This window comes from Lepidochelys kempii, chromosome 4 (assembly GCF_965140265.1).
Source record: "Lepidochelys kempii isolate rLepKem1 chromosome 4, rLepKem1.hap2, whole genome shotgun sequence".
NCBI classification, from domain to species: Eukaryota; Metazoa; Chordata; order Testudines; family Cheloniidae; genus Lepidochelys; species Lepidochelys kempii.
The window spans coordinates 91,623,641-91,650,705 of NC_133259.1; the positions used below are offsets into that span (position 1 = coordinate 91,623,641).

The 27,065-nt window shown below is 42.9% G+C and overlaps 1 protein-coding gene across 1 annotated transcript in view; it reads left to right on the forward strand.

The window, feature by feature from the left end:
* The window catches only part of CORIN (corin, serine peptidase), a 319,432-nt gene that overhangs the window by 216,546 nt on the left and 75,821 nt on the right, over positions 1–27,065 (forward strand). The window contains exons 7-10 of the mRNA XM_073342123.1: positions 4,039–4,146; positions 13,454–13,564; positions 17,274–17,396; positions 23,120–23,227. Of these exons, the coding sequence (XP_073198224.1) occupies positions 4,039–4,146; positions 13,454–13,564; positions 17,274–17,396; positions 23,120–23,227 (450 nt within the window). The remainder of the gene's footprint in view (positions 1–4,038; positions 4,147–13,453; positions 13,565–17,273; positions 17,397–23,119; positions 23,228–27,065) is intronic.

Consider the following 27,065-nt stretch of genomic DNA (forward strand, 5'->3'; position numbering starts at 1 on the left):
CTTGGAAGACTAGGTGAGAAAGGAGGGCAGACAAGAGGTTGGGAACCAGGATCTTGGCCCAGAACCAAAAGGCTGCACTCATAGGGAAGAAATCATGTCCAGCTGGCAAGGGGTGATGCAGAGAGTCAACAAGTTAGAAGCTGGACCCAGTTCCACGGAGACCAACCCTGAGGGGGAAGCAGAAGTAGGTCCCTTGAATTTGGACACATTGGACCCTCATTTGAGAATTTTGGGCAGGATCATGCCAATGATCTGCTATACAATAATATTAGAAAAGAGATAGTTGAAGTGAATGGGGTCCCAGTGGAGGGGAAAACCCAAGTCCCAGGGCTATATTTCATGATAAAAAGGGACCTATTATATAGAGTAGTCCAAGAGCAAGAGGTGGAGCAGCTCTTGGTACCTTGAAGGCACCACAGGGCAGTGTTAGACCTAGCTCATAGTCATTTATTTGGAGGACATCGGGGGGTAGATAAGACCCTTGATTGAATCCTACAGAGGTTCTTTTGGCCAGGAGTTTATACGGAGGTATGACGATATTGTGCCTCCTGCTCAGACTGCCAATTGCATGTCTCCCAACCGCACCTGACATCCCTTTAGTACCTCTGCCAATTATCAAAGTTCCATTCAATAGGATAGCCATGGACCTGATAGGCCCACTGGAGAAGTCTCAGGCCAAGAAAGCCAAAGAGAAGACTGCCTTTTCGACACCAGAGGGATTGTACCAGTAAACAGTCGGATTACGTGGGGCTCCCGCAACCTTGCAGTGGCTCATGGATAAGCTGTTGAGTCCACATGGCAAGTATGCGGCCACTTACCTTAATGATGTCATCATACATAGCCCAGACTGGGAGAGACACCTAGAAAAGGTGGAAGCAGTATTGGATAACCTGAGGAAGGCGGGTCTCACTGCGAATCTCTCCAAATGTGCAATAGGGCTAAGTGAAGCCAAATACCTCAGGTACGTCGTTGGGAGGAGCATAGTGAAGCCCAACTGAACAAGTCAGAGGCGATACAAAGTTGGCCCCCTACCGATCCGGAAGAAACATGTCAGGGCATTCCTGGGGATAGCTGCGTACTACAGGCGATTCATTCCCCACTTTGCTACCAGAGCATACCAGTTGATGGACCTAATAAAAGGCTGGGACCCAGACATAGTGAAATAGACCAGCTTAACTGAAGAAGCTGTTACAGATCTGAGGACCGCCCTCTGCAGTAACCCAGTGCTAGTAGCTCCGGACTTTGAGAAAGTGTTCTTGCTGCAAACCGATGCCTCCAAGGTCAGGTTGGGAGCCATGCTTTCTCAAATGGTAACAGAGAAAGAATACCCAATCTTATTCCTTTGTTCTCTGGGCAAGAATTTCCTACTAAGGTATGCCATGGTAGAGAAGGAAGGCCTTGCGGTAAGGTGGGCCATGGAACCCCTCCGATACTACCTACTTGGACGGAGGTTTACCCTTGACGCTAACCATGCCCCCCGTCACAGGGTCCCCGCAGGTTTTCTCCCTCTTGAGCCTGCACCCTGTGTTTAGGCTGGTATAATAAAGACTCTTCCATGCCTTCTTTTGCTGGATCACCCAAGTGTCTGTCTTTATTTACAATGTTCATTTAGTTCCCAGATCCCCCAACAGCTAGTGCCCCACAGACCCTCCCCAGGGTCTCCTGGCTTTTGAGGCTTCCTTCTTTGGTAAGGAGACAGCGATACCACCCTCTTGCCTCCTCACTGAGGTTTGCCCAGCTGTCACTACTTAGCTCAGAATGTTCCTCTGAGCCAGCCCTCGTTAGGGCTTGCAGCTGTGCTCCCTGCTGAATACCTGTGTCTCTACCCCTGGCCTCCTGGCCAGAGAGCAGGCTGCAGCCATCATTTTGGCAAGGCCTTAAAGGGGTTTACTCCTGCCCTGGCACACCCCCTGAAATGGATGCACTGGAACAAAGAAAGAAATGCAAGGGTAATAAGATAGTTCCTGTCATTACAACCCTTCCACTTCAGAGTAGCAACACAGGTCAGGGACCAGGCATGGCAATACTGATGGCCTGTCAAGGGTGCACTGTTTTTTGACTCAAGTAGCCCAACCCCATGGTGTTGAGCAGGGGTGTGTGTCTGTGTGACAGAGTCAGGCTGGATGGCTGCAAGAGGGTTGCGGTAGGCCGATATGTTAGCCTCAGAATGATAAAGTCTCTTTTTCCAACAAACTGAGAAGGGATTACCTCAGGTCAATTAGGGACAACTGATTCCAATTAAGGACTGCCTGAGGCCTTTAAAAACCCCTCCTCTGGGCAGAGAAGAAGGGAAGAAAGAAAGAAAGAGAGAGAGAGAGAGAGAGAGAGAGAGAGAGAGAGAGAGAGAGAGAGAGAGAGAGAGAGAGAGAGAAAAAAGCTGCTGCAGCTGCTGCAGCTGCTGCCAGGCTAGTAACAGTAGGGAAATAAGCCACTCCAAGGTGAGAGGCTGTGTTCCTTCCCCTAGGGGAAACCTGAGTGCCTACTAGGGGAAGGACTGACACCCCAGGGCAACCAACAGGATGACACCCTTCACCAGTGAGGCGGCAGCTAAAGTTACCCCCCTGGGGTTTTTTTTGTTTATGAGACTGTTTCCTTTTTGTTTGTTGGAGGATCACCTCATAGGCCGATCCTCAGGCCTACCCTGAAAATAGGACTAAGGGAACACGGAAGGTGAAGGCAAACCCTGCCCTCAGAGGGGATGATTACATCAGCTCCGCCATCGCCAGAGGGGAAAGCGCTAAGTCTGACAAGAGACAGGAGGTGCCTAGCCACACAAAGCACTGTATCATGCCTTGGAAAATGTTAAAATTTGCTTATCTATGTCTTGATAACATTGTTATTACAATGACAGATGTGATGTGTAAGATTTGTGAATGCTTGATCCAGCCCATCAAATCAACAAAATCTTTCCATTTGCAGATTTCCAGTGCTTATACTTATCTCTAACTTTCAGGAGAGGTGTGTTGTATCTTAAAAAAGATACAGCAGGCCCAGACCCTTGTCTTCAGCGAAGGAACATGCAGAACAAATCAGGCCTAATTCTGGGGTCACGGTATGAAGGGCTGGTCTCTGGGCATACAGTAGGGCATCTTGAGGCTTCTGCTAATTTACTGCTGCTACCAATTCCACAAGGGGTAGAAACCATAGCCAGGTTTTGGAACAACCCATGAGTTTCCCAGCCATACACACTTTCCTCCAGTCACTAGCAGAGAAGGTAGGGTAGCAATCTTTATGTAGACTTTTCATCACCAGAGAATCTCCGTATGCTGGACATCTTTCTTGGGTCAGATATGCTGGCTCAATGACCAGGTTATGTGTGCAGTATGGTGCAAAGGGACTTCACTGTTTCGGAGGATTTGGCCAACGCATTTCCCGAGGATGGTAGGAAGAAGTGAGAATTAACCTTATCACCATTTTCAGGGCAAAGACACATACTTTCTGAGCGCGAAATACAGTGCCTTTTGCTTAATAGCAATCCGTAGACTAATGCCTTTCATTTAATGGCAACATTTTGCTGGGAACCGATCCTGTTCCATTGACTTTAATATTAATTGGATTCGGATATTGGCAAGAGGCATGCCGCTTACAACTTTTTTTTAGGAAGACAGTCCCTGGCCTCAGGCAGGTCTGTGGGGCTGTAACCAGGGAAGTTCTGGGGCTGCACACTATCTTTCCATGTGCTTTCTGGACTGCATCCTGCCCTGGCGTGGGAGCGCTGGGTTGTGCCGAGCCCTGGCCTCAGACAGGTTTGTGGGCTGGGGAAGGAATGTCCCAACACTTCCTTCTTGGCTGCAGCCAGAAAGGTCCACAAAGTGTCTTTGATCCTTCTTCTTATATTCAGTATCCATATTGGATTCTAATGAACTCATGTGCTTATCAAATATAGTTGTTGGCTTATATGTGTGTTTACTACTATAATATAGCTACTGTGTGTAGCTATTAATGTAGTTTAACTTGCTCTATCACTGCTGTGGTGTTATAAAAATAGAACACAATGTAGTGTTTTGTTGATGTGCTTTACAAATATTTGTTTTGCAGACTGCAGTGATGATGTGTTCCGCTGTACTACCGGGAAATGCCTCAATTACACCTTTGTTTGTGATGGATATGATGATTGTGGAGACCTGAGTGATGAACAAAACTGTGGTAATTGGGAGTGTTACATTTTTCAAAAGGCTTTAATATAATAGCATTGTCTAAACTGACAGAATCTTTTCCCTTAGACTTATCAGAAACAGTAATATACCCATGCATTCCACTTTATTTAGCAAGGAAGTGAACACAGATTAAAGTTTGTGGCTCTCTGTAACTAATTTAAAAGATTTGGAGAATTTTATTATTCAATGCTTTTTCAGCAAATGGTATTTTTACACAATTTTTATGTTTTATACAAATCAGGTGCACATTTTATTGAAGAAATGTTAACTTTGTTATTTATTGTAGACTTGTTCAAGATGTGTTGTCAATTTTCCAGCTAATTCAGCAGCTCATATGAGACAAAATAGAACCTAAAAATGCTGCATATCATTGGTGCCAGCAGAGCATTATGACTAAATTCTTCCTGTATTAGCATCAGGACAGACTTGTCCTCCTTGACCATCAGCCATTCACTGCTCCTTAAATCCTGTTCTCCATTGAATTTCAAGGCTCTTTCCACTAATAATTATCCTCCCACCTCTCTGATCACTTCTTCAATGTCTTGTTTGGCAGATCCTCTTCCTCTCACAATCCACATTACATGTATGACTGGCTTGAAAATGGGAATTTTTCCCGTAGAAATTTTCATGGGGAAAAAGTCCCCATTTGGAATTTTGCCACCAGGAAATAAATGGTTTCCTGAGGCAAAATTTAAAAAAGTTAGTGTGGAAAAATCTTATTTTTCCAATTTTTGCCAGAGAGAAAAAGTTAAACAAAGTGAAAGTGCTACTTTCTCTCTGAAAGAGATGCCTTTAAACATGTAAAATAATATTTTGTTAAAATAAAAAAAACCCTGTTCCTTTTTAGCTTTTACTTTCCTCCCACTTTTCTGGGAGTGAGAAAAAATAAGAGAAGGTGTCCATTTTTTAACAATTTCAAAACAAAAATTTTCAAAAATACTGAATACATGTTTTTTTTCTAAAAAATTTATTCAATATATTTAAATGAAAAATGTAATAAAAAATGAGATTTAATTGCAAAAAATCATTTACAAAAGCTTTTTTTATTAAAAATCTTTTCATTGAAAAAAATTTCCATCCAGTTTTGATCACATCTTGTCTTCCTAATATTACTTTATCCTATATAACGTCCATAAGATTCAACCTTTTCTCTCTGTATAGACTACCTATGGCTTGTTCAAGTGTTTATTGTCTTGTGCATTGGTTATTGTAATCTCCTCCTTTCTGGCCTGGATACTTCTAATCTTGCCTACCACAAGTCTGTTGCTGTTAGGCCAGTTTTGAGTAGTAGGCAGTAATAGCTGCATTGGTGGACAACAGGCATTCGTAACCTGCAATAACAAAAACTCTCCACAACTGTCCCACCCATTTTTTCTTTTAATTTTTTTCCCCATTGAATCTGATCACTTTTACAGTGAATAGGCCCCAATCCTGCAAGCACTTAATCTTGTGCAGAGCTTTCTTCATGTGAGTAGTCTTCATATGACTTATGAATTTACTATTTTGAAGACTTCAGTGGGATTTCTTATGTGAACAAAGTTATGCATGAATTTAAGGACTTTAAGTATGAATTTAAGTAAAAAGCTGTACTGCTTCCACTATACAAGTATAGTTAACCTCCCAAGTGCAGATGCAGTTGCTTCACAAGGGTGTAGCTATTCCTGTATGGGAAGGGAAATAACTATTCAGGTATAAGTCACCCTTCTACTGATATAATTATTTTGGGAGAAAAAAATCACACCCCTAACCAAAAGATTATTCCAAAAAATTTTAAGTATAGACCAGACGTTAGGGTGTGCCTGCACTTAAACCACTGCAGCTGCACTGCTGTAGCACTTCAGAGTAGACGCTTCCTATGCTTATGGAAGGGGTTCTCTCATTGGCATAGGTAATCCACATCCATTAGAGACAGTAGCTAGGTTGATGGAAGAATTCTTCCTTCAACCTAGCACTGTTTACACTGTGGGTTAGGTTGGCATAGCTACATCTCTCGGGGTGTGGATTTTTCCTTATTCCTCAAGTACTTCCATTGGAATCTATCAAAGGGACTACTTGTGCTGTAAGGTATTACTCCTTGTGAGCTAGATTGGCAGAATCAGGCCCTTACAGTGAAATCCTGGTCCCATTAAAGTGCTCAGTTGTGTAGCATGGTTGGTAATAATTTTTGAGAACAATGGAAACAAGTTAAACTTCCTAACTTAATAGCCTACAGAAAACAGTGACATAAAAACAGTGTTTGACAGTGATTACTCCCAGATTTGTTGTGTCCCATTCTCTTTTCCTCATCTTTAACATACTCTCAAGTACTTTTTATACCAAGTGTATTCTGTATATTCAACCTTTCCTAAGGGTTTGACAAAGAAAGTTTCATTACTGGAGGAAAAAGAATGATGAAAGGGCAAATAAGGCTAAGATTTCTGTCTCTTCTTGGAGCTTTCTTATGGAAAATTCTTGGCCTCTTCCAAAGATTAGCAGGGTAGTGGGATCATTATGTGTCCCATAATGCAATGCAGATCTTTCTTTTTTTACTTCTGAACAATTTTATGGTGGGAGTGAAGAAAGATTTTTCCTCTACCTTAGCCAAGAAGGCTGGCAAATAAATAGCTGTGTCTATAATAGATATGATCGCAAGAGCTTTAGCCTTCTGAAGAATGCTTTGTTTATCTGGGAATCTTAGTTATTTCCATCTGGGAACCCATGTTTGATGTGTTCATTCCAACTCTCAACTGATGTCTCCATCTGGGTTTGTAATGGGAAGAAGTAGTGTTTACACAAACACAGTATCATTGCCTCCTGCTGTGCCTTATGGCAGCCTAAAATTTTTACATCGTTACTTCTATGTCTCTGTTCATAATCCTTTATCTTATCTTTCACTAGGGACAGATAGATCTCTTTGAAAATCTTTTACCTCACCCACTTTTTGTTGGTGCAGCTTCTTTGGCCATCAAAATTATTTTTTCAGCATGAACTGTTTTCTCTGCAGTGTTGGCCACAGATACTGCAGATCTCCAAATCCTTGTTGGAGATCACTAGTGATTCCAGCAATCCACTTGTTGGAGTTTCCTCCAAGACTCTTTTAAAATAGGTGGCATCCAAGGTGGTGTCTCTTCAGTCCTCTGAGCCAGACTATAGTCTATTCCTTATATACTATTTGAGTCTTCAGTTTCATCTTTTACCTCAGAAATATTTTATTTCTTCCGGTCGTATTATCTATTAGAAATTGAATGTAATGTCAAAAACAAAACAAAATTACCAGACCAGTGGGTTTTAGTAATTCTGTGGGACCTCAGCACAGTTACTCACTCTACTCGCATCCCATGGCCATTGGACACATCTTTTCTCAACAGGTATTGATATGCTACGAGAGATACAGTTCTGCAGACAATTTGAGTGCTCTGTGAACTTCAGTTTGGGAACAAATACTCTATCATACAGACATCCCTATGTAGGAATTGCAAATTAAATGGATGTACCTGACATTAAATTTCATATTCAGAACTGTCTATGAAATAATATGCTAAAATATATGGATAAAGCACAAAATTACATGTAGTAGTTGCTTAGTTTCTCTATCCAGGCTATTTCCCATTTGTTAATATAAAACTAAATTACTTTAATAGGAAAAAAGATATTGGTCTATACTATGGTAGTCACCATTGGAAACTTGGCAATTGCCTTAGGTAACATTGTGACAGCTCACAGCTGCTGTTCCCCCACCTCTTTCACGAACACAGACCACTCTGAGACCTTCCTGCTTGTGAACACCAGCATGTACTTTATTTACAGTGTCTCAGTCCTTCCATCAGTACATATCAGTCAGGGGCGAAAGTGGGCCGGTACAGCGTACTGGTGACAAATGGCCACCGGTACCGGCCCTTCTGCAGCCGACACGAAAGTGCTGCTGCAACAAAGGACTCTGCTTAAAGTGCTGCCGCCGCAGCGCTTTAACATCATTGCCCCTTTTGCGCCCCCCGGGCCGCCGATGGGGGGGGCAGCAAAAGGAGCAGCTCCCCCAGGGCCGGTGATTTAAAAGGGCTGGAGGGCAGCAGCAGCTGGAGCCCTGGGACCTTTAAATCGTTGCCAGAGCTCCGGGTGGCATGGGCCAGGGCCAGAGCTCTGGGCAGCATGGGTAAGCTGGCTGGGGGAGGCTGACCCCCCCCAAAGCCCCACCCCTCCGCCCGCAGCCCTGCCCCTTCCAGGGGTCCAGAGCCAGGGTCCCATACTGGTAATTGTATAATGTTACTGTCACCCCGATAGCAGTGCAACCACACCATTGCACTGTTTTCCAACTTTCTGGCCCTTTCTTCCAGGGGTGAGTGGCTGAGATGTCTCTACTCCAAGAGCGAGCGAGCGAGCGAGCGAGCTGGCTGGCTGGCTGGCTGGCTGGCTGGCTCTCCTCAAGCACTTCCTTCCTGTGCTCCTTTTTAACCACTTGCCTGCTAATGGGTTAATTAGCTCATTAACATTGTTAACCCCTGACTTAATCTTATGATCTATGGTCCTCTCTCACGTCTTGTGGGTGATTTTATGCTTGCTAGAGGTAAAATGACATTGTAGGAGTGAAGGGGTGTATTGCTTATTAGCTTCGAACTTGCATGGGGTGCAAATAGGTGAACATAGGTAAATGGCTAATTAAGGTGGCTAGAGTTAAGGGTCTGTTATATTAGGTGAAAGCTTTGTGCAGGAGTGTGGTGGGGTGCCTGCCCCACACTGAGATCTAAGGGGTTAATAGAGCCCTTGGGAGGCTGCGCAGGAGGCAGCCAATCAGAGGGACTGTGATGAGCAACCAGTCAGGGCCGGGTTGGCCCATATAAGAAGGGCTGCAGCACAGAGTAGCTTCAGTCACTTCCTGGAGCTTGAGGAATGAGGTGGATTGGCTGCCTTGCAGGCTGAAGGCAGCAAGCACCCTGGACAGTGCTTCAGGCAGAGACCCAGGGAGCTAAAGGCAGCTCCTGGTGGGCTGCTGCAATCTGCAGGCTGTGGCTCTGAGGCAAGGGCAAAGAGGGTGCTGGGGCCATGGGGAAATGGCCATACACAGGGTGCCTGGTCTGGGACCTGTAGTAGTGGGCACACCTGAGTCCCTCTCCCCCCACTCACCACTGAGGAAGTGGTAGTACTAAGGGACTGCAACATTCCCCTGGAAGCAGGGAGCACAGAGTGCAGCACAGCCCGAGGGTTGTGTCACTGAAGAGGACACCGCAATCCTGGGAGTGATGTGGGTCCCAGAGCAGAAGTGATTGTGGCAAGGCACCACCAGAAGAGGGTGCACTGGTGAGAAGACCTAATTTCCCATGACAGCTGGCAGGAAGCCCCAGACCACTGCCCCTGGTACAAGGGGAGTTTGAAAGACTATTTAAGGGACACTTGGGGGTTTAGGGACTATGGGGCTGCCATGTTTGGAGGCCTTTTTGGTAGAAGGCAGGTGTACCTTCCCAAGTTGGACTTCAGAGTTGCTGCTTCCACTGGAGGGGGTTGAAGAGCAAACAAGAGGGATTCAGGTCCTGGTGGGGTAGATCCTGGAGAGCCAGAGGCAACAATGGGAGGCACAGAAATACCTACACAAATCCCTGAGTCAGTTAGCGGAAGAGAAGCGTTATTTGCTCAAGACCCTCCAAGGGGTGATCAGGGGCCCAAGAGCAAGAAGCAAGGTCCCAGGGTCAGGCCAGAAGCACAAGCAAGGCAGTGTTAGGCCTGTGGGCGGAGGGGACACTTCAAGAGAGGGTGCCCCTATCGGGAAGAGAAGAAGTCTAGCCCCAAGGGAATGAAAGCAGGGAAACTGCAAGGTCCCTGACCTGGGAAGAGAACAGGAAGGGGGGATGCTTGTTTTGTCTGTGGGGAACCAGGGCATGTGAAGAGGCAGTGCCCTCACAGGCAGAACAGGAGCCCAGGGAAGGGCAGCGTCCTGATTGGTGATGAGAAAGGGGACCCAAGCCAGGAGAAGGGCAAGGGAGCCAGAAAGGAACAGAAAGAGGTGCCAGATACCCAGAGGGGGCTGCACCGATATGGTAGAGAAGGCCAAAGGGGCTGAACCAGAGAGACAGGAGGGAAAGAAGAGTCCCTTAGACATCCAGCTGAAGGATGTGGGCACTTATATAGAGACCAATTGAAGGGAGCTGGAAACTCAGACCCTAGGAAAAGGGGTACTGGCAGAGTTAGCAGAGCAAGGACCAGGGCTATGGGAGAGGCTGAAAGCCACCGAGCTGGCCTTGCAAATAGCACAAGATGGCACAGACAGAGAAAATAAGGAATACCAGAGAGGAGAATGATAACTTGCTCCTCCTAGTGGAGAATCTGAGATGGGAGAGGGACACCCTGCGACCACAGCTACAGGGGAAGTCGGTCTAAAGGAGGAGGGTGCGTGATGGGGTGCCTGCCGCACATGGGGCTCTGAGGGGTTAATAGAGCCCTTGGGAGGCTGCACAGGAGGCAGCCAATCAGAGAGGAGCTGAAAGAAGCAGTCAATCAGGGCCGGGCTGGCCCATATAAGAAGGGCTTCAGAACAGAGCAGCTTCAGTCACTCCCTGGAGCTTGAGGAGTGAGGTGGACTGGCTGCCTTTCAGGCTGAAGACAGCAGGCACCCTGGACAGAGTAGTGCTGCAGGCAGAGACCCAGGGAGCTAAAGGCAGTTTCTGATGGGCTGCAGGGATCTGCAGGCTGTGGCCCTGAGGCAAGGGCAAAGAGGGTGCTGGGGCTGTGGGGAAGTGGCCCAGGGAAATGTACAGAGGAGTCAGAGGGGTGCTGCCATGCGTGGGTCCCCCGCATCCCACTCGGCACTGAAGAAGAAGCTGGACTAAGGGATGGCAATATTCCCCTGGAAGGGGGGAGCACAGAGTGCAGCGCAACCAGAGGGCTGTGTCACTGAAGAGCACGCTGCAGTCCTGGGAGTGACTTGGGTCCCAGCGTAGAAGTGACAGTGGCAAGACACTACCAGAAGAGGGTGCACTGGCAAGAAAAGCTAATTCCCATGACAGCTGGCAGGAGGCACCAGAGTAGTGAGTCTCACCCCATCACAAGGAATTATACTACAGGCTGAAGTGTAGCTGAAATGTGAAAGACCTAAGGCAATAACCCCAGGTCAGAAACTTTGCACTCTCATTCTGGGAGACACTCTCGTTCTGGGAGACAAACAAGTAACCACAAATGGGTACAGTCCACCACAGAGATCTGGAAGAAGGGTGTGTGACACTCTGTACCTCAAAGTAGGACCCTGGAACCTCCTTATTCACTACGTTCATATGATTATAAGTTTTGTACAAAGTATATCTAGTGAGGTATCATTTAAAAATTCTTGATTTGTTGAACATTAATAAAATTAGTAAAATTCCTGTTGGTTTGTGTGTACTGTCATTATATGTGAAGTTATGAAGTATTGCTACATGTGCTACTGAAATATGTTGTAAGGTTTGGAGACTCCCACAACCAGCCTTTCAGTTGCAACAAAAGAGGGCCAGATAGGTGTAGATGGCCCATCAAAAAGAATTCACTCTCCCAGAGGCTCCTTAGAGTAGGCATGTATCCAATGGAGACTGCTCGAACAATGGGGACTGCCTGACCCCCATGTCACAGGAAGGATCTTTCTAGCAGCTGGAAGAAGGTATAAAAAGAGAGAGTGACATCACTTAGTCTCTCCACCACCTCCCATCTCAACATCCAGAAGATCGTCTGAAAGACAAAGACTTAGAATTAGGGAAATTGGTCCCATGCTGGATCGGAGTCCAGTCTGTGTATTGAGGAACTGTAAGCTGCCTATCAAAAAGAAACTGTTTGATTCAAATCTTGCTTAGTCTGTTAAAGTTAGAATTTAGACAATTTCTATTTTTAGTTCTTAGGTAACCAACTTTGATCTCTATGCCTATTACTTAGATTTTAAGTGATTATATCTTTCTATAATTAATACATCTGTTTTATATTTTACCTAAAGCAGTGTGTTTTTGGTTGAAGTGATAGGAGAATCTCAGCTTGGGTTACAAAGGCTGGTGCATGTCCACTTTCCTATGAAGAAGTGGTGAATTAAGTAATAATCTTACACTGGCCAGGCTCTGACCAGTGCAAGACAGCACAGTTCTGGAATTGGGGTGGAATTGGCTGAAGCCTCCCAATTGATGGTTCATGAATGGCTGGGAGTTCATTCATGTAACTCAGTTGGGTATGTCCCTGCCTGCGGCTGGCTGTGTAAATGCAGTGCCTGTCAGAGGCTTATAGCTTGACATTAACATGTCCATGTGAGAAGCAGCCCAGGCTGGTAAGTTTGGAGGGCTCAGTGGTCCCATAGTCCAGGTTTCACCCTGGGGATCCCATCACAGGGGGCTTTGGCAATTAGGTTGCTATGGAGTATGTAAGCAGTTAGACCTCATTTACATATAGGAATTATTAAGAAATAAGTATATAAATCATGAATATTAATGTCTGATGCTTAATTATGGACACCCCAAACGCCACATGTGGATGGGGCAGCTATTGACCTTATAATTATTAGGGTAAAGGATCAAATATGGTATATATCCATATTATTACCATAATTAATGGCATAAAATGTTACACCCAGTTCCTGTTTCTTTGGGTTTGTTGGGTCCCCGAGATGGTGTAAACTGAATCGGGACCTCCATTCTGATGGGCTCCACTTACTTTCCCTTCTATCTGGTTTTCAATGGTCTCCATAAATTGTGAGTATGCACCATGCAAGATTATAAGTATGAACAATACAGGAAACCACTTTACTGCACTTATCTTATCCTTATATTTATGTATATTGATCCTTTTCTACTATGTCAGTTATACTTGTCTGTATTAAATAAAGCTTCTGTGTGTGTTTCACCAAGTAACCATCTTCTCAATTAACTCTAATTTTCCACCTAGGAAAAGAATGAGTTATCTGTAACAAGTGCCTGTTGCACCCCAATACATAATCTTATAAGTGTAATAATTCTTCAGGTTACAACTTCCTAACCCCTGTCTTGTAAGTAGGCCCATCTCTGACCAATTAGGCCTTCTCTAGGAACCTAATTAGTGGTAATAGTGACGAGAGAGCTGGTGCAAACTCCATCTCTCTCAGCATTCTGACCTCACTTTACATCAGTTTTTCCTTTGTTCAAGGCATTTACTATAAGTATAAAATAGTTTAAGTAATACTGCAGTATGGTAACCTTGTGTACTGTTGCTAATCTAACACTAAATTGCCAAATTTGTAATGATAATGACCTTTTCAGAGCATAGAATTGTCAAGCAGAAATAGGAATTACACAATTGGAATTATTTTTTTTCCTCTTTCCTTTTTTTCCCACCTAATTTTTCATCAGATTGCAATCCATTGAAGCAACATCGATGTGGAGATGGAAGATGTATAACGGTAGACTGGGTATGTGATGGTGACCATGATTGTATAGACAAGTCAGATGAAGTCAATTGCTGTAAGTTACCTGGTTTCTTAAGTCTCCATATCAATACTGTTTTAACAAAATGTTAAGGATGGAATATTGCTAGAAATACAAGAATTTAAGGTAATTTGATTTCATACAGCTTAGTAAGTGGTAAATGTCCTTGCAGGTACCGTACTGTGGCAAACATAGTTACCCTAGAGGTTAGCTAATGTGATTCCAATTTTTAAAAATGGGCTCCAGAGGTGATCCTGGCAATTACAGGCCAATATGCCTAACTTCAGTACCAGGCAAATTGGTTGAAACTATAGTAAAGAACAGAATTATCAGACACATGATTTGTTGGGGGAAGAGTCCACATGATTTTTGTAAAGGGAAATCATGCCTCACCAGTCTACTAAAATTCTTTGAGGGAGGCATGTGGACAAGGGTGATCTAGTGGATGTAGTGTACTTAGATTTTCAGAAAGCCTTTGACAAGGTCCGTCACCAGAAGCTCTTAAGCAAAGTAAGCTGTCATGGAATAAGAGGGAAGGGCCTCTCTTGGATCAGTAACTGGTTAAAAGATAGGAAACAAAGGGTAGGAATAAATGGTCAGTTCTCAGAAAGGAGAGAGGTAAATAGTGGTGTCCCCCAGCGGGTTGTATAGGGACCAGTACTGTTCAACATATTCATAAATGATCTAGACAAAGGGGTAAACAGTGAGGTGGCAAAATTTGCAGATGATACAAAACTACTCAAGATAGTTAAGTCCAAAGCAGACTGTGAAGAGTTACAAAGTGTGACAAAGTTCCTCCTCTACCTTGGTGGGTCTTGCACTTATTGGCGGATTTGCTTGCCTCGGAGATTCACGGCAGCCCTCAGTTCAGCCATTTTTGTGAACCCACAGTCCAGGTCAACTCCTCCTGTGTATGACCAGGAGCTGGGAGGTTTGGGGGGAACCCGGGCCTGCCCTCTACTCTGGGTTCCAGCCCAGGGCCCTGTGGAATGCAGCTGTCTAGAGTGCCTCCTGAAACAGCTGTGTGACAGCTATAACTCCCTGCGCTACTTCCCCATGGCCTCCTCCCAACATCTTCTTGAACCACACCATAGGACCTTCCTCCTGGTGTCCAAGAATACTTGTACTCCTCAGTCCTCCAACAGTGCGCATTCTCACTCTCAGCTCCTAGTTCCTCTTGCTCCTCACACGCGCACCACAAACTGAAGTGAGCTCCTTTTTAAACCCAGGTGCCCTGATTAGCCTGCCTTAATTGATTCTAGCAGCTTCTTGATTAGCTGCAGGTGTTCTAATCATTGTTTCCAGAAAGTTCCTGATTGTTCTGGAACTTTCCCTGTTACCTTACCCAGGGACAAGGGACCTACTTAACCTGGGGCTAATATATCTGCCTTCTATCGCTCTCCTGTAACCATCTGGCCCGACCCTGTCACAAAAGGGATCTCACAAAACTGGGTGACTGGACAACAAAATGGCAAATGAAATTCAATGTTGATAAGTGCGAAGTACTGCACACTGGAAAACATAATCCCAACTATACATATAAAATGATGGGGTCTAAATTAGCTGTTACCCCTCAAGAAAGTGATCTTGGAGTCTATTTGGCACTGCTGAGGCCATATCTGGAGTATTCCATCCAGTTTTGGGCCCTCCACTACAGAAAGGATGTGGACAAATTGGGGAGAGTCCAGCAGAGGGCAACAAAAATGATTAGGGGGTTGGAGCACATGACTTATGAGAAGAGGCTGAGGGAACTGGGCTTATTTAATCTGCAGAAGAGAAGAGTGAGGGGGGATTTGATAGCAGCCTTCAGCTACGTGAAGGGGGGGTTCCAAAGAGGATGGAGCTAGGCTGTTCTCCATGGTGGCAGATGACAGAACAAGAAGCAATGGTCTCAAGTTGCAGTGTGGGAGGTCTAGGTTGGATATTAGGAAAAACTATTTCACTAGGAGGGTGGTGAAACACTGGAATGGGTTACCTAGGAAGGTGGTGGAATCTCCATCCTTAGAGGTTTTTAAGGCCTGGCTTGAGAAAGCCCTGGCTGGGATGATTTAGCTGGTATTGGTCCTGCTTTGAGCAGGGGGTTGGACTAGATGACCTCCTGAGGTCTCTTCCAACCCTAATCTTCTATGATTCTATGATTGTGCACAGTTCTCTGAAAACCTCCACTTAGTGTGTAGTGGCAGTCAAAAAAGCTAAAACAGTGTTGGGAATCATTAGGAAAGTGATAGATAATAAGACAGAAAATATCGTATTGCCTCTATATGGTATCCCCACATCTTGAATACTGCGTGCAGATCTGGTCACGCCATGTCAAAAAAGATATATTGGAATTGGAAAAGGTACAGGGAATGGCAACAAAAATGATTAGGGGTATAGAATAGCTTCCATATGCGGAGAGATTAATAAGACTGGGACTTTTCATCTTGGGGGGGAAAAGACGACAAAGGGGGCATATGATAGAGGTCTATGAAATTATGACTGGTGTGGAGAAAGTAAATAAGGAAGTGTTATTTACTCCTTCTCATAACACAAGAACTAAGGATCACCACATGAAATTAATAGGCAGCATGTTTAAAACAAACAAAAGGAAGTATTTCTTCACACAACACACAGTCAACCTGTGGAACTCTTTGCCAGAGGATGTGATAAAGGCCAAGACTATAACTGGGTTAAAAAAAGAACTAGATAAGTTCATGGAGGATAGGTCCATCAATGCCTATTAGTCAGGATTGGCAGGGATGCAAAACCATGCTCTGAATTCTCCCTGGCCTTTGTTTGCCAAAAGCTGGGAATGGGTGACGGGGATGTATCATTTGATGATTACGTATTCTTTTCAATTCTTCTGAAGCACCTGGCGTTGGCCACTGTTGGAAGACAGGATACTGGGCTAGGTGGACCATTGGTCTGATCCAGTATGGTTGTTCTTATGTTCTTCACCTTTCCTTCTGGTTCATTATCACTTCAATTGGAATACTGTAACTGTCCTTCTTAAATTGTAAGCATTTTGGAGTAGGGACATCTACACAGTAATTTTTCAGCTCAGAGCCTGAGTCCTGTGAGCCCAAGTAGCTGACCTGGGCCAGCTGTGGTTTTTTATCCCTGTGTAGCCATATCCATTGAGAGCACAGGAGAGAGAGGCTCTCAGTTCAGCTACCCAGACTGGACCAGGCAGAGCTGTCATCATCCCACAGCTGATATTACATGGAAAGTCCTGCTCAGGAACAAACTGGAGCATGCTCAGAGCAGACAGTCTTCCAAAAATGTATCTGCAAAAATCTACTGATCATGTGTAAATTGTTCCCTCCCCCCTCCCCAGTCTTATCATTTGGTAAAATGTTGATGTTTTTGTGCAGAGACAGCAAAAACCCACCCCCTGCCAAATTTCAAATCCCTGCTCCAAAGAATGCAGGCACTGCAGATTTTTGAACAATTTTTTAACATGGGCAAAACAACTTATTTTTCCTTACCCTCATTCTTAGAAAAAGCCAACCCATTTGGCTGAAATTTTCCAGAACAATTTAGCCTGAGGGAGACACCTGATAAGGAAAATTTCAGCCCAAATGGTTAAAATTTGAGAAAGTTTATAAGCAGCTGAAAACAGGGTCTTTATAATGGTAACAGTTGGGCTACCTTTCTAAGCGTTGCTGCCAGCCCCTCCAACAATATTTTTTTTCAAAAATTATCTTTAAAAGAAATGAGACCTGTAGACATGTAGGATGATTGGAATGTGTTATTGTTTCCCCAGCATGTTACAGTCAGGGTCTGGTGGAGTGCAGAAATGGACAGTGCATTCCCAGTGCTTTCCAGTGTGATGGGGATAATGACTGTAAAGATGGAAGTGATGAAGATAATTGCAGTGAAAATAAGGGTATGCTGTGTTTCATTCTCTTTGCAGTAAGTCAACCAATCCCCAATGACCCTCTGTACTGGAACTTCCTTTTGGGAAATAAGGACATAAGGATGTCTGTCCCCCAACTGGCACACAAGAAGTGCCCCCCACTCCTCCATGTTACAGTCAGAACTTTTTCTTAACCACTCCTGAAGAACCTACTCTGAGGCTAAGCAAAGAGATGGAAATGCCATGCTAGCATTTGGTTTCATAACTAATCCGTTTTTTAAAAAATACTAGTATTCTCTGTATTTCAATAAATCCAGCTGTTAAGAGTTTCCCTGCGGTTAGGATGGGTCAGTGGCATTTAGATATCATTAGTGGTTATTGCCACTTGGCAAGGAACCTCCGGGGAAAGACTTTCCTGATTGAAAACAGAGAATTAGAGGAAGAAAGTGTTCTCATTGTTGAACTACTGGTTAAATGTAGGAAGCTCAGTAAGGGGAAAAACAGGTATGTTGTAAATGCTCACAACTGGCAATAATGGCAGAACACCGAACTGACACACTTTGGGGAAAAAAATAAAATCCTTTCGTATAAGTCCACTCTCCTCTGGGGTCGTCTGGTACCTTTTTCATCTCTGGCCCTTCCCATTGCTATTTTAAGTCATCTGGTCTAAAGAATAACTGAAGAAATAAAGCAGAGAAATTCAGCTCCTTCTCCCCCACCAAGATTGCTAGATCTTACAACTTGCATTGGTGAAAGCTACAGCAGGATAGTTTTTACATTTTTGTCATATGAAGATGTAAAACCCAGAGCCAAATGTTGCCCTCAGTTATATCTGTGCAACCCCAATCAAGGCTCAATTTCCTCTCCTCCATATTTCCCCTTCTCTGGTGTCTATTTTTGTTGTCATTTTCTGCATCCCCACGCTTATACTGTACTTTCCAGGTCCCTCTGCTTCTCCTGTTGGAGGTTGCAAGATAGAGGGGAAAGGAGGGGAGTTGAGAAAGGAGAGTGGAATATGCTAGAAACTGTACTACTGTCTCTAGCAGCCTCTGAAAGATGCTTTTCTGAAATAGCCTTGTCACATCCACCTTACTTTCTGCCTCCTAAATTATTCATCGCTAATACAAGACTATTTAGCTGACATATTGGTGCATGAGACACAATAGAATCCAGGTGCATGTCTGTCTGTCTTGCTCTCTCTCACTCATTGTTTTTCTTGCCACTGTGGGACTAAGAGTAATAAATTTTTTTCTGCCAGTAAAGTGACAGGGTATGACTCAAAGATACAAGGAGCAGACAAAGAGTGAGAAGGGGCCTTTATTATACAGTCAATGTTCTGACTATATGCTTACAGCTTAAAGTGTTCCCATCTAAACACTTCAGCTGCAATGTCTTCAAATTATTAGAAAATTTTCTCTTCTGTTCATTATCCTTAAATATTTAGTAAAATGCTGTTAAACACTTTTAGCAATCTGCCAGAGAGCAGGGACCTTCATTTAGACAACCTTGTCAAGTTTTCCCACTGGGAAAGCGTCTCTCTAAATTTACTTGGGATTGAAGTTCTGCCTGGTTGTTATCCGGGTGCATACTGTGGAGATTTCTACTGTGCCCGTTGCACAGTCCCCATAAGGGCCAGGCAGAATTCCAGTCCTTACATTTGGGAGTTCAGGGACCACCCCTTCCCTACTGCCCTAGGGCATACAGAACAGGTTGGGCCATGCCTCAGCTCCACCATACCTCAGGCACTGGCTGTTGTACGAAGAGAAATAAGTTGCACTTTGTAAAGAGAGAGGACCTTCCTGTGCTTTTCCTAAGGGTGCAGCCCAGACCTAGTCAGACTGTGTGCTTTACACATTCTGCTGTCTCTGCCATCCGAGCTTGTAAGTTCATTTGTTATAATGTCATTTTACATAACTTACAAGCTTTGCTATCAAAGCCAGGAGAACTTGTAGATTCTTTGATCCCTTCTTTGAACTAGCTTCACATAGGAGAACTGTGTGTATCTGTCTTGTATGCTCAGTAAACAGTTTTCAAGGAGTCACAGTTTTGTCAAAACAATCCCTGCAATTACTTTTGTTCTCACTTAGGACCATACCCAGCTTTTGCTTTCTAACTTCAGTCTTTTCTGCTATAGCTCTGTCTGAAGAAATATGACTGGAATTCTAAAGCATGAGAATAGTGTTTTACATCCTCACAAAACTCAAACTGGATAAAGTGATTTTCTCAAATTTTCCTCAAACTCAATTCCAGGCAGAGTCCAAACATGAAAACTCCCCCCTCCCTCCCGCACCTCCCCACAATGCTAATTTTTTTTAAATAGTGAGAAAATGGCCTTATAATTGAAATTTCTCTATAACCTGTATAATACTGGGCACTACCAAATATGTGCTTAAGAAACTCCCAAATTGTGCGGATTCTTGTGTCACACACACGTGCAGAATCAGTTTACAGTGAAGCCAAATATTATGTTCGTGGGGGCTGGAGGCGACACACTGAAAGTCTCTCTGAGACAATTGAAAGAGTAAATTCCTTACTTTTAATGTTAATGAGAGCATTCAATTCAGAAAGTAATCAAGCCTGCAGGAAGACGTGGCATGACCACATGTTAGTTGACCATCTGATCTTTTAAAATAAAAATATAGTCTCCATATACCCCATTTCAGAATGGTAATGGGAGAACCTCAGAGGATTTATAGACATGGGCCTATTCAGCTAAGCTTTCAAACATTCAAATACTTACCTACATCTTGTTTAAACTTTTGGTACCCCCACACCAGTCTGCCTCTGGCAAGCTTTCAGTAGCTCATGCTAGTCCTATAATTTTATCTCCCTCTACTGACCCAGACAGACCACACTGCCTCAGTCTGTACTTTGTATTTTGAAGGGTCTCTGCATCCAGCAAAGTATCTGTGGCACACCTGGTCTTACTCCCCCCAACCTCGAAGCGGGTGGAAAAACACTACTAGGTCCCACCTAAGGACTTCTAGCATTTTTATGCCCATTTGATACTGGGGTTGCTTATTATCTCTGTAGTGTAGGAGAAGACCAGATCCACCAAGGGCATCAAGACAAGGACACCAAAGAGCTAGATACTTTTGTCCAGAAAGTCTATTCTTAGGTAGCCCTCCAATTGTCAAGCACTGTTCATGCAAACAGTATCCAGACTCTGCAAGGCTGCTCGTGAAATAAACTGCTCACATTTGCCAAGCATTATGCACTGGACTTGGCTGCTAGAGCAGATGATAAGTTTGGGAGACTGTACTCCAATCTCTATTTGACTGATGCAGTTGATACTCCTCATATTCACCAACCTGAAGAAGATACTGCTTGCGAGTCACCTACAGTGGAATCCACAATGACACATACTCAAAGAAAGAACGATTATTTACACCACAATAACTCTGGTTCTTCAAGATGTAGTCAGTGTGGATCACATGACTTCCTGCCCATAGGCGCTGACTTTTGCTTTTTTCCAGGGGTGCACCACCTCCACTCCCTGACAGACATTACTATTCAAAATATTCTGAGCTTGCGCACATGACGTACATGTGCACTTAGAAGGGGATCCATACTGACTACAGCATCTCGAAGAACTACAGTTACTGAAGGGTAAATAATCATTCTTTCATCTTTTCACAGTTAAAGGAGTATGGATTCATCTAAGAGAGGCAGAGAAGTTCTTAAACGATTTAGGATGTTGGTTTGGCTTCAAAAAACAGTTGAGCAGTAGTAGCACATTTGTGATATCATCAGAATAGATATGAGAGGGAGAACAGCCAGTAACTTGCTACTTCATCCATATAATCTACAAATGAATATTGGCTTACCATATTATTGAATGAGAAAACGTACCTTCCTTACATACCTTAAGGAAATGTAATTACGACCTTAATGCTGTCTCATTCTGTGAAAATAGAAATCCAATATGGAAGTAATCAAAACTGAGTCTATGATGCTTTCTAAAGACATGGCAGACTGTGTTTATATGAATTCAATGTGGACTCTATTATGATTAGAAAGAATCTGTACTGTACCCACAGATGGTAGCATACCAAGGACTTGAGAAAGGACCTCTGTTTGGGAGATGGGTAGGAGGTAGCTGAGACGTGGTGATGGCAAGACTTTAAAAATATGTTTTAATGCCCAGATTTATGACAATTTTGGAAGTCTGTAAAGATTTTCCTATCCTATGAGTTTCATTTTAGGATCAAGTGCTCTTGTAAAATAAAAAGACCAAAAATCTAGTAGTTCCTGTATGTACACATCATATTGTACTGTAGCAAATGTGGTAAAGATGTAAAACATACATCCTCTGCCATACCTCAGATGAAGTGAAGCCACCAAAGGAATGAAAAGATACTCTTGATACACCTAGCTCAGGGTTAAGCTACATAATTTAGATTGTGAGCTCTTTGGGGACAGGGTCTTGTCTCTTTATTGTGTGTCTGCACAGTGTCTGGTGGTTGGTGCCCATGGACACTACTTCAGTGCAAATGACAATTGTAATAATACGATTTTAAACTTGACGGAGTGATAACATTATACACTGAGTCTCTGTGTTCAAGAGCAGTTAATTGAGGTAACTTTACAAAACAGCCAAAGCCACATAAAGGAGGTGACTTTCAATGCCAGCCCCGGCTGTACCCTTAGCAAAGATTTTAGTTGGGTGGGGAGGACTCAGAGTCATACAGCACATAGATAGTAATAGAGCAGTAGAGATAGTATTCTGTGAGAGGAAGTGTGGATGGGCCAAAGTTTCGAACACGGAAGCTCTCTGGTGAGGCGTAAACTTTGCTGCATTTGGCTGTTGGATATCCGTCTATAGCAGTGGTTCCCAACCTATTTACGATTGTGGGCTGCATATGCAGCTCTCTATGTGTTATATGGGCCACATCCATACAATTATATATACTACCTGAGTGGCCCTGAGGATGTCACATAGGCCACAGCTGTGAGCTGATTGGGCCACAAATGTTGAGAACCATTGCTCTATAGGCTGGAGGGCAGCTTCACCAGCCAAGGAAGGAAAACAAAGCTTTAGGGATTAGTCTTTTAAGGCGCTTTGTTTTTATTGTCTACAAAACAAAAAGCAAATCAGTTGAAAAATACAGAGGAATAATTCCCACAGGCTTTCCCTGCTTTAACCAGCCAGGAGGTGAGAGGACATACCATTCCCCTTTGACCCAGCTTCTTATTCCTCTTATACTCTTCCCCAAATAGCTATGTGACAGGCTGAAAGCACTCCTCATGCACAGCCCAGAATCTGGGCTATAAACTTTCTCACATTTAATTTAATTTAAACCTGGGGATAAGAAGATGGAAAGGAGAAATCTTGTTAAACACCAATAAGTTTTTTTCCACCTTAGAAATGTTTTAAGCACTGGTGTCCCAGGTGTACTAGTGGAAATGCTGGGGGCTCTATGCTCACCACGGAAAATACCTTGAAAATGGCAAGTACTGTGGTGGTCTAACGGCAGATTGTTACTGAACCATCTAATGCACTTGGAAACACTTTTAGTCTGTGTCTGTTAATCTGTAACTGTATCTTCTGACCACTACACTGTCACTTTTATTCCTCTACTAAACCATTATAGTAACTAGGGTGACCAGACAGCAAGTGTGAAAAATCGGGACCAGGGTGGGGAGTAATAGGAACCTATATAAGAAAAAGACCCAAAAATCGGGACTGTCCCTATAAAATTGGGACATCTGGTCACCCTAATAGTAACAAGCTTTTATTGTTTTTTCTTCAGGTCAACCACCATGTCAGGAAGGGGACCAGAGATGTATTGATACTTCCTGCCCTGACTCTTGTGGCACCTCTTTTCTCTGTGACATGACCAATAGCCAGACAAACTGTAGTAAGTAGAGCATGTATTTCCTGCCATTGTTGTCTCAAGGCACATTTCCAGAGCTTTCACTGTAATTGAATTTATGAAGATGTGCTACAGAATACAGAAGAAAAGTCTTTTCATTTCACCTTAATTTGATGACTAATGGATGCAAGTCTAGCAGTTAAGTTGTTGAAATGGTCTTGGTTAGGCCAAACCAGAAACAAATCAATCTTGAATCATGACTAAGATGCCATGCACTTTTTAACATCTTTATGACATTAGACCCTCATTTTTTCCCTCAGCATATTTTCTTTGTTTTGTTCTGCTGTGTGGGTGTTCATTGTTGCAATTTGTTTAAATAAAGTTAAAGAACACTAAAATGTGCACAAAGGAAACAAAGTACAGAGCATGACTCATGAATCCACATATGTCTCCCTAGACAAAATACAGTCTAGTATATAGCAAGTATGTACCTTAACAGGTGGCCAAACATTAGGATAATACGGTATTAAGATTGACTCTCGACAGATGTTAAAATAGGCCAAGTGAGGCATGCCAATTGAAGAGTTCAATTGGGTACTATGGTTTAAAGAGGAGTTTTAAAGAAAGATGAAAAGAAAGGGAGAAAAGTGTGGAGATCGTGCCCTCTAGGAATGGATTGTTCATAGGCGGTTTTGATTTATCGTCACAAGCGATTGTTTACTGGGAGCATGCAAAATCATTTTGAGGAGTAAGTTGAACAGGTATGAAAGAAAATTTGGAATTTAGCTCATAAATTCAGGTTGGAATTATTTCAATTGTAAATGAACTATTGAATGGCTACCAGTTTGGCTGTGCTTGGGAACCAGTCTCATGGGGAAAGTGATAATGATTTCCATATCATCTTGGTATCAGACCTTAGATTTAGTGCTGTAGCCCCTTCCACTCCCTCCCCTAACCGACTTTGTGTAGTCTATGCAGTCTGACTATTCAGGATATTGAGTGCCCTTAACTTAATTGAAGACAATGAGAGTTAAGGGTGTTCAGCACTTCACGGAATTAGCCCTGAAGTGAGTATATTGACTTTGGCAGATCATGTAGGACAAAGCCTGGGGGATTTGGGAATGTCATTCCCAAGGATCTTATTAATTATTGTAGAATTGCTTGGAGCATACTGCAATGTTAGCCAGCTATGACTTTGTAGCACATGGCATGATTAATAAGTTGTCTTTGTTTTATGTTTAATGGTGTATGGGGTATCAGAAGGGCTGTCTCACAGCACCATTGTTGCAACAGTGTCTATCCCAGCTCTCTCCAGCTGCTGCTGGTAGCAACAGTGCCAGTGTTCCACGACTTTGAGGGATGACTCCATCTCCCCAATCAAAGGTCCTCCTGAAAAAAGGGCTGTTTACTTGGGCTGTGCTGAATTTGGCTATAGAGATATAGTTTTCCTAAGAACAGGCACATTATTAGTTTGAGCCGTTGTTTCCCATCTGTTCTTTGATCATAAGAAGTGTGTTATAGCTTTCATATGCTACCGCTGAAATAGTTTCAGGCTTTAGATTTAGACACTGGGTTATGAGTTTACTAGTCTGACAATTTCAAATTTAATCAGGATGAAACATATTATACAGGTAGCTGGCCTCAATGAGACATTTTTGGGATATGCACATTGGTTTATTTTTAGAGGGGGCAAAAATGGTTTGATCAAGTATTTTTCTTTATTTCTAACCAGTTTTACAGTAAAGAAATTTATTTTTAAAGAATAACCTGTTGCAGGCATCATCCACATGTAAAACATGACTGATGTCTGGGTGGTAACCTTGGAAAACAGTAAGAGCAGGGGCTACGTTTCAAAGCATTCAGGATGGACTGAATGCCCTCCGGTCATCATAATTTCCAATCCATTTAGGCTGACATCGTAATGTAGTTGTGGCATCTTTTTAATGACAGTACAGATGTCTTAGACACTTCTTCTGAGAGTATATCGAAGGGAGCTGATGGAGATATTACTGTCATATCAGACATCCTCATATCTAATATAATTAATGCTTTTATTCAGATCTGGGCCTAATATTTTGTTAGTGGATAAGGCCCAGGCAAATTATTTTTATTGTATATTTTAAAAAAAAATTAAAGTTATTCTGGTCCTGCCTCAGTGCTGGAGGCTGGACTAGGTGACCTCTCGAGATCCCTCCCAGCCCTGCATTTCTGATATTTCTATAGGATTTTGGCTTAAGATGACAGATGCAAGGGATTTTATTACTTTGTCCCTTACTCATTAGGTTGTACTTAGAGATAATACTACAAATAAGGATTTATTTCCTATTAAAGTATAGAATATATTTCAAAAGGAAGCAATATGGTTCTATTACTAGCTGGGTGAATAAAAATCAATGATTTTAAAAAATCTAATTTTTTTAATTTGGATTTTTTAATTTAAATTAAAACCAGGTTTATTTTTTTCAAAATAAACCTATTTAAAATTAAATTTGAAATTAACATCCTGTTTTGAGGCCTAAATTAATAATCTATTAAAATCTTTTCAATAAATAAATAAATAAATAAAACAAATAATAACAGAACATATTTGCTGCCAAGTTTTAAAGAAAGTCAAGCCACTGAACTGCTGGAAGTCTCTGGGTAAGCACCTCGAACCAGAGTTTGCAGAAATGCTAAACCAACTTTTGACAGCAGTAGCGTCTTCTGCAGGTGCAGAGAGAATATTTTCTTCATTTCAGTGTATTCAGTTAGGTCAGTTCAATGTCTAGTTCATTCAAAGCTAAGAAACCAACTGGGAGTTGAAAGAACAGGAAAGTTTTCTTTTTCTAATCTATGATTAAAAGCTAGGTGTAAGAGGAAGAGATCTACTATGCATCCGATGAAGTGAGCTGTAGCTCACGAAAGCTTATGCTCAAATAAATTGGTTAGTCTCTAAGGTGCCACAAGTACTCCTTTCCTTTTTGCTGAAGGACATAGTTACCAGAAATATTTAGGTCAGTTCCCTAACTATATATAATACTTCCTTTGTTTAATAAACTTGTTAGTTTTAAATGCAAAACATGTTTTGATTTTTTTTCTTGTGTATCCAGAATATTTAAGGTAGTTTTATTTAATTAATATAAAATGCTCCTTTTGGGCATTTGTCATTGAATTTGAATTTCCATCCAAAGAGCGTGACACAAATCATAAGCAAAATTTTAATAATTTAGTAAATGAGAAATGCATTATTTACTATTTTCTCACACGGCGGTTCTCAAACTGTGGGTCGGGACCCCAAAGTGGGTTGCAACCCCATTTTAATGGGCTCGCCAGGTCTGGCTTAGACTTGCAGGGGCCTAGGGCCAAAGCCCAAGCCCGAGAGCTTCAGCCCTGGGTGGTGGGGCTAAGTTTACAGGCCTCCTGTCTGGGGCTGAAGCCCTTGCTTCGGCTATGGGTCCCTGGCCTGGGGCAGTGGGGCTTTGACCTCCTCCCTCCCATCTCCCAGGGTAGCGGGGCTTGGGTGGGCTCAGACTTTGGTCCCCCCTTCTGTGGTGCTGTAGTAATTTTTGTTGTCAGAAGGGGGTCACGGTGCGATGAAGTTTGAGAGCCCCTGTTCTAACGTAATAAAAAAATGTAGAAATTAAGACTCTTAATAAATATAAATTAAATTATGTAATTATTGAAATAAATGTTTATAGATAGTATATTTCCTGGTTAACAAAAAGAAGTACAAAATTTAGTATAAAGGCTATATTTAGTTGCAAGTCATCATGTTTTAATGGTTACCAACCAATACCAACCGTTCTTTAGGAAAATAACTAGGGCAGTCAAGCGATTAAAAAAATTAATTGTGATTAATCGCACAGTTAAACAATAATGGAATACCATTTAGTTACATATTTTT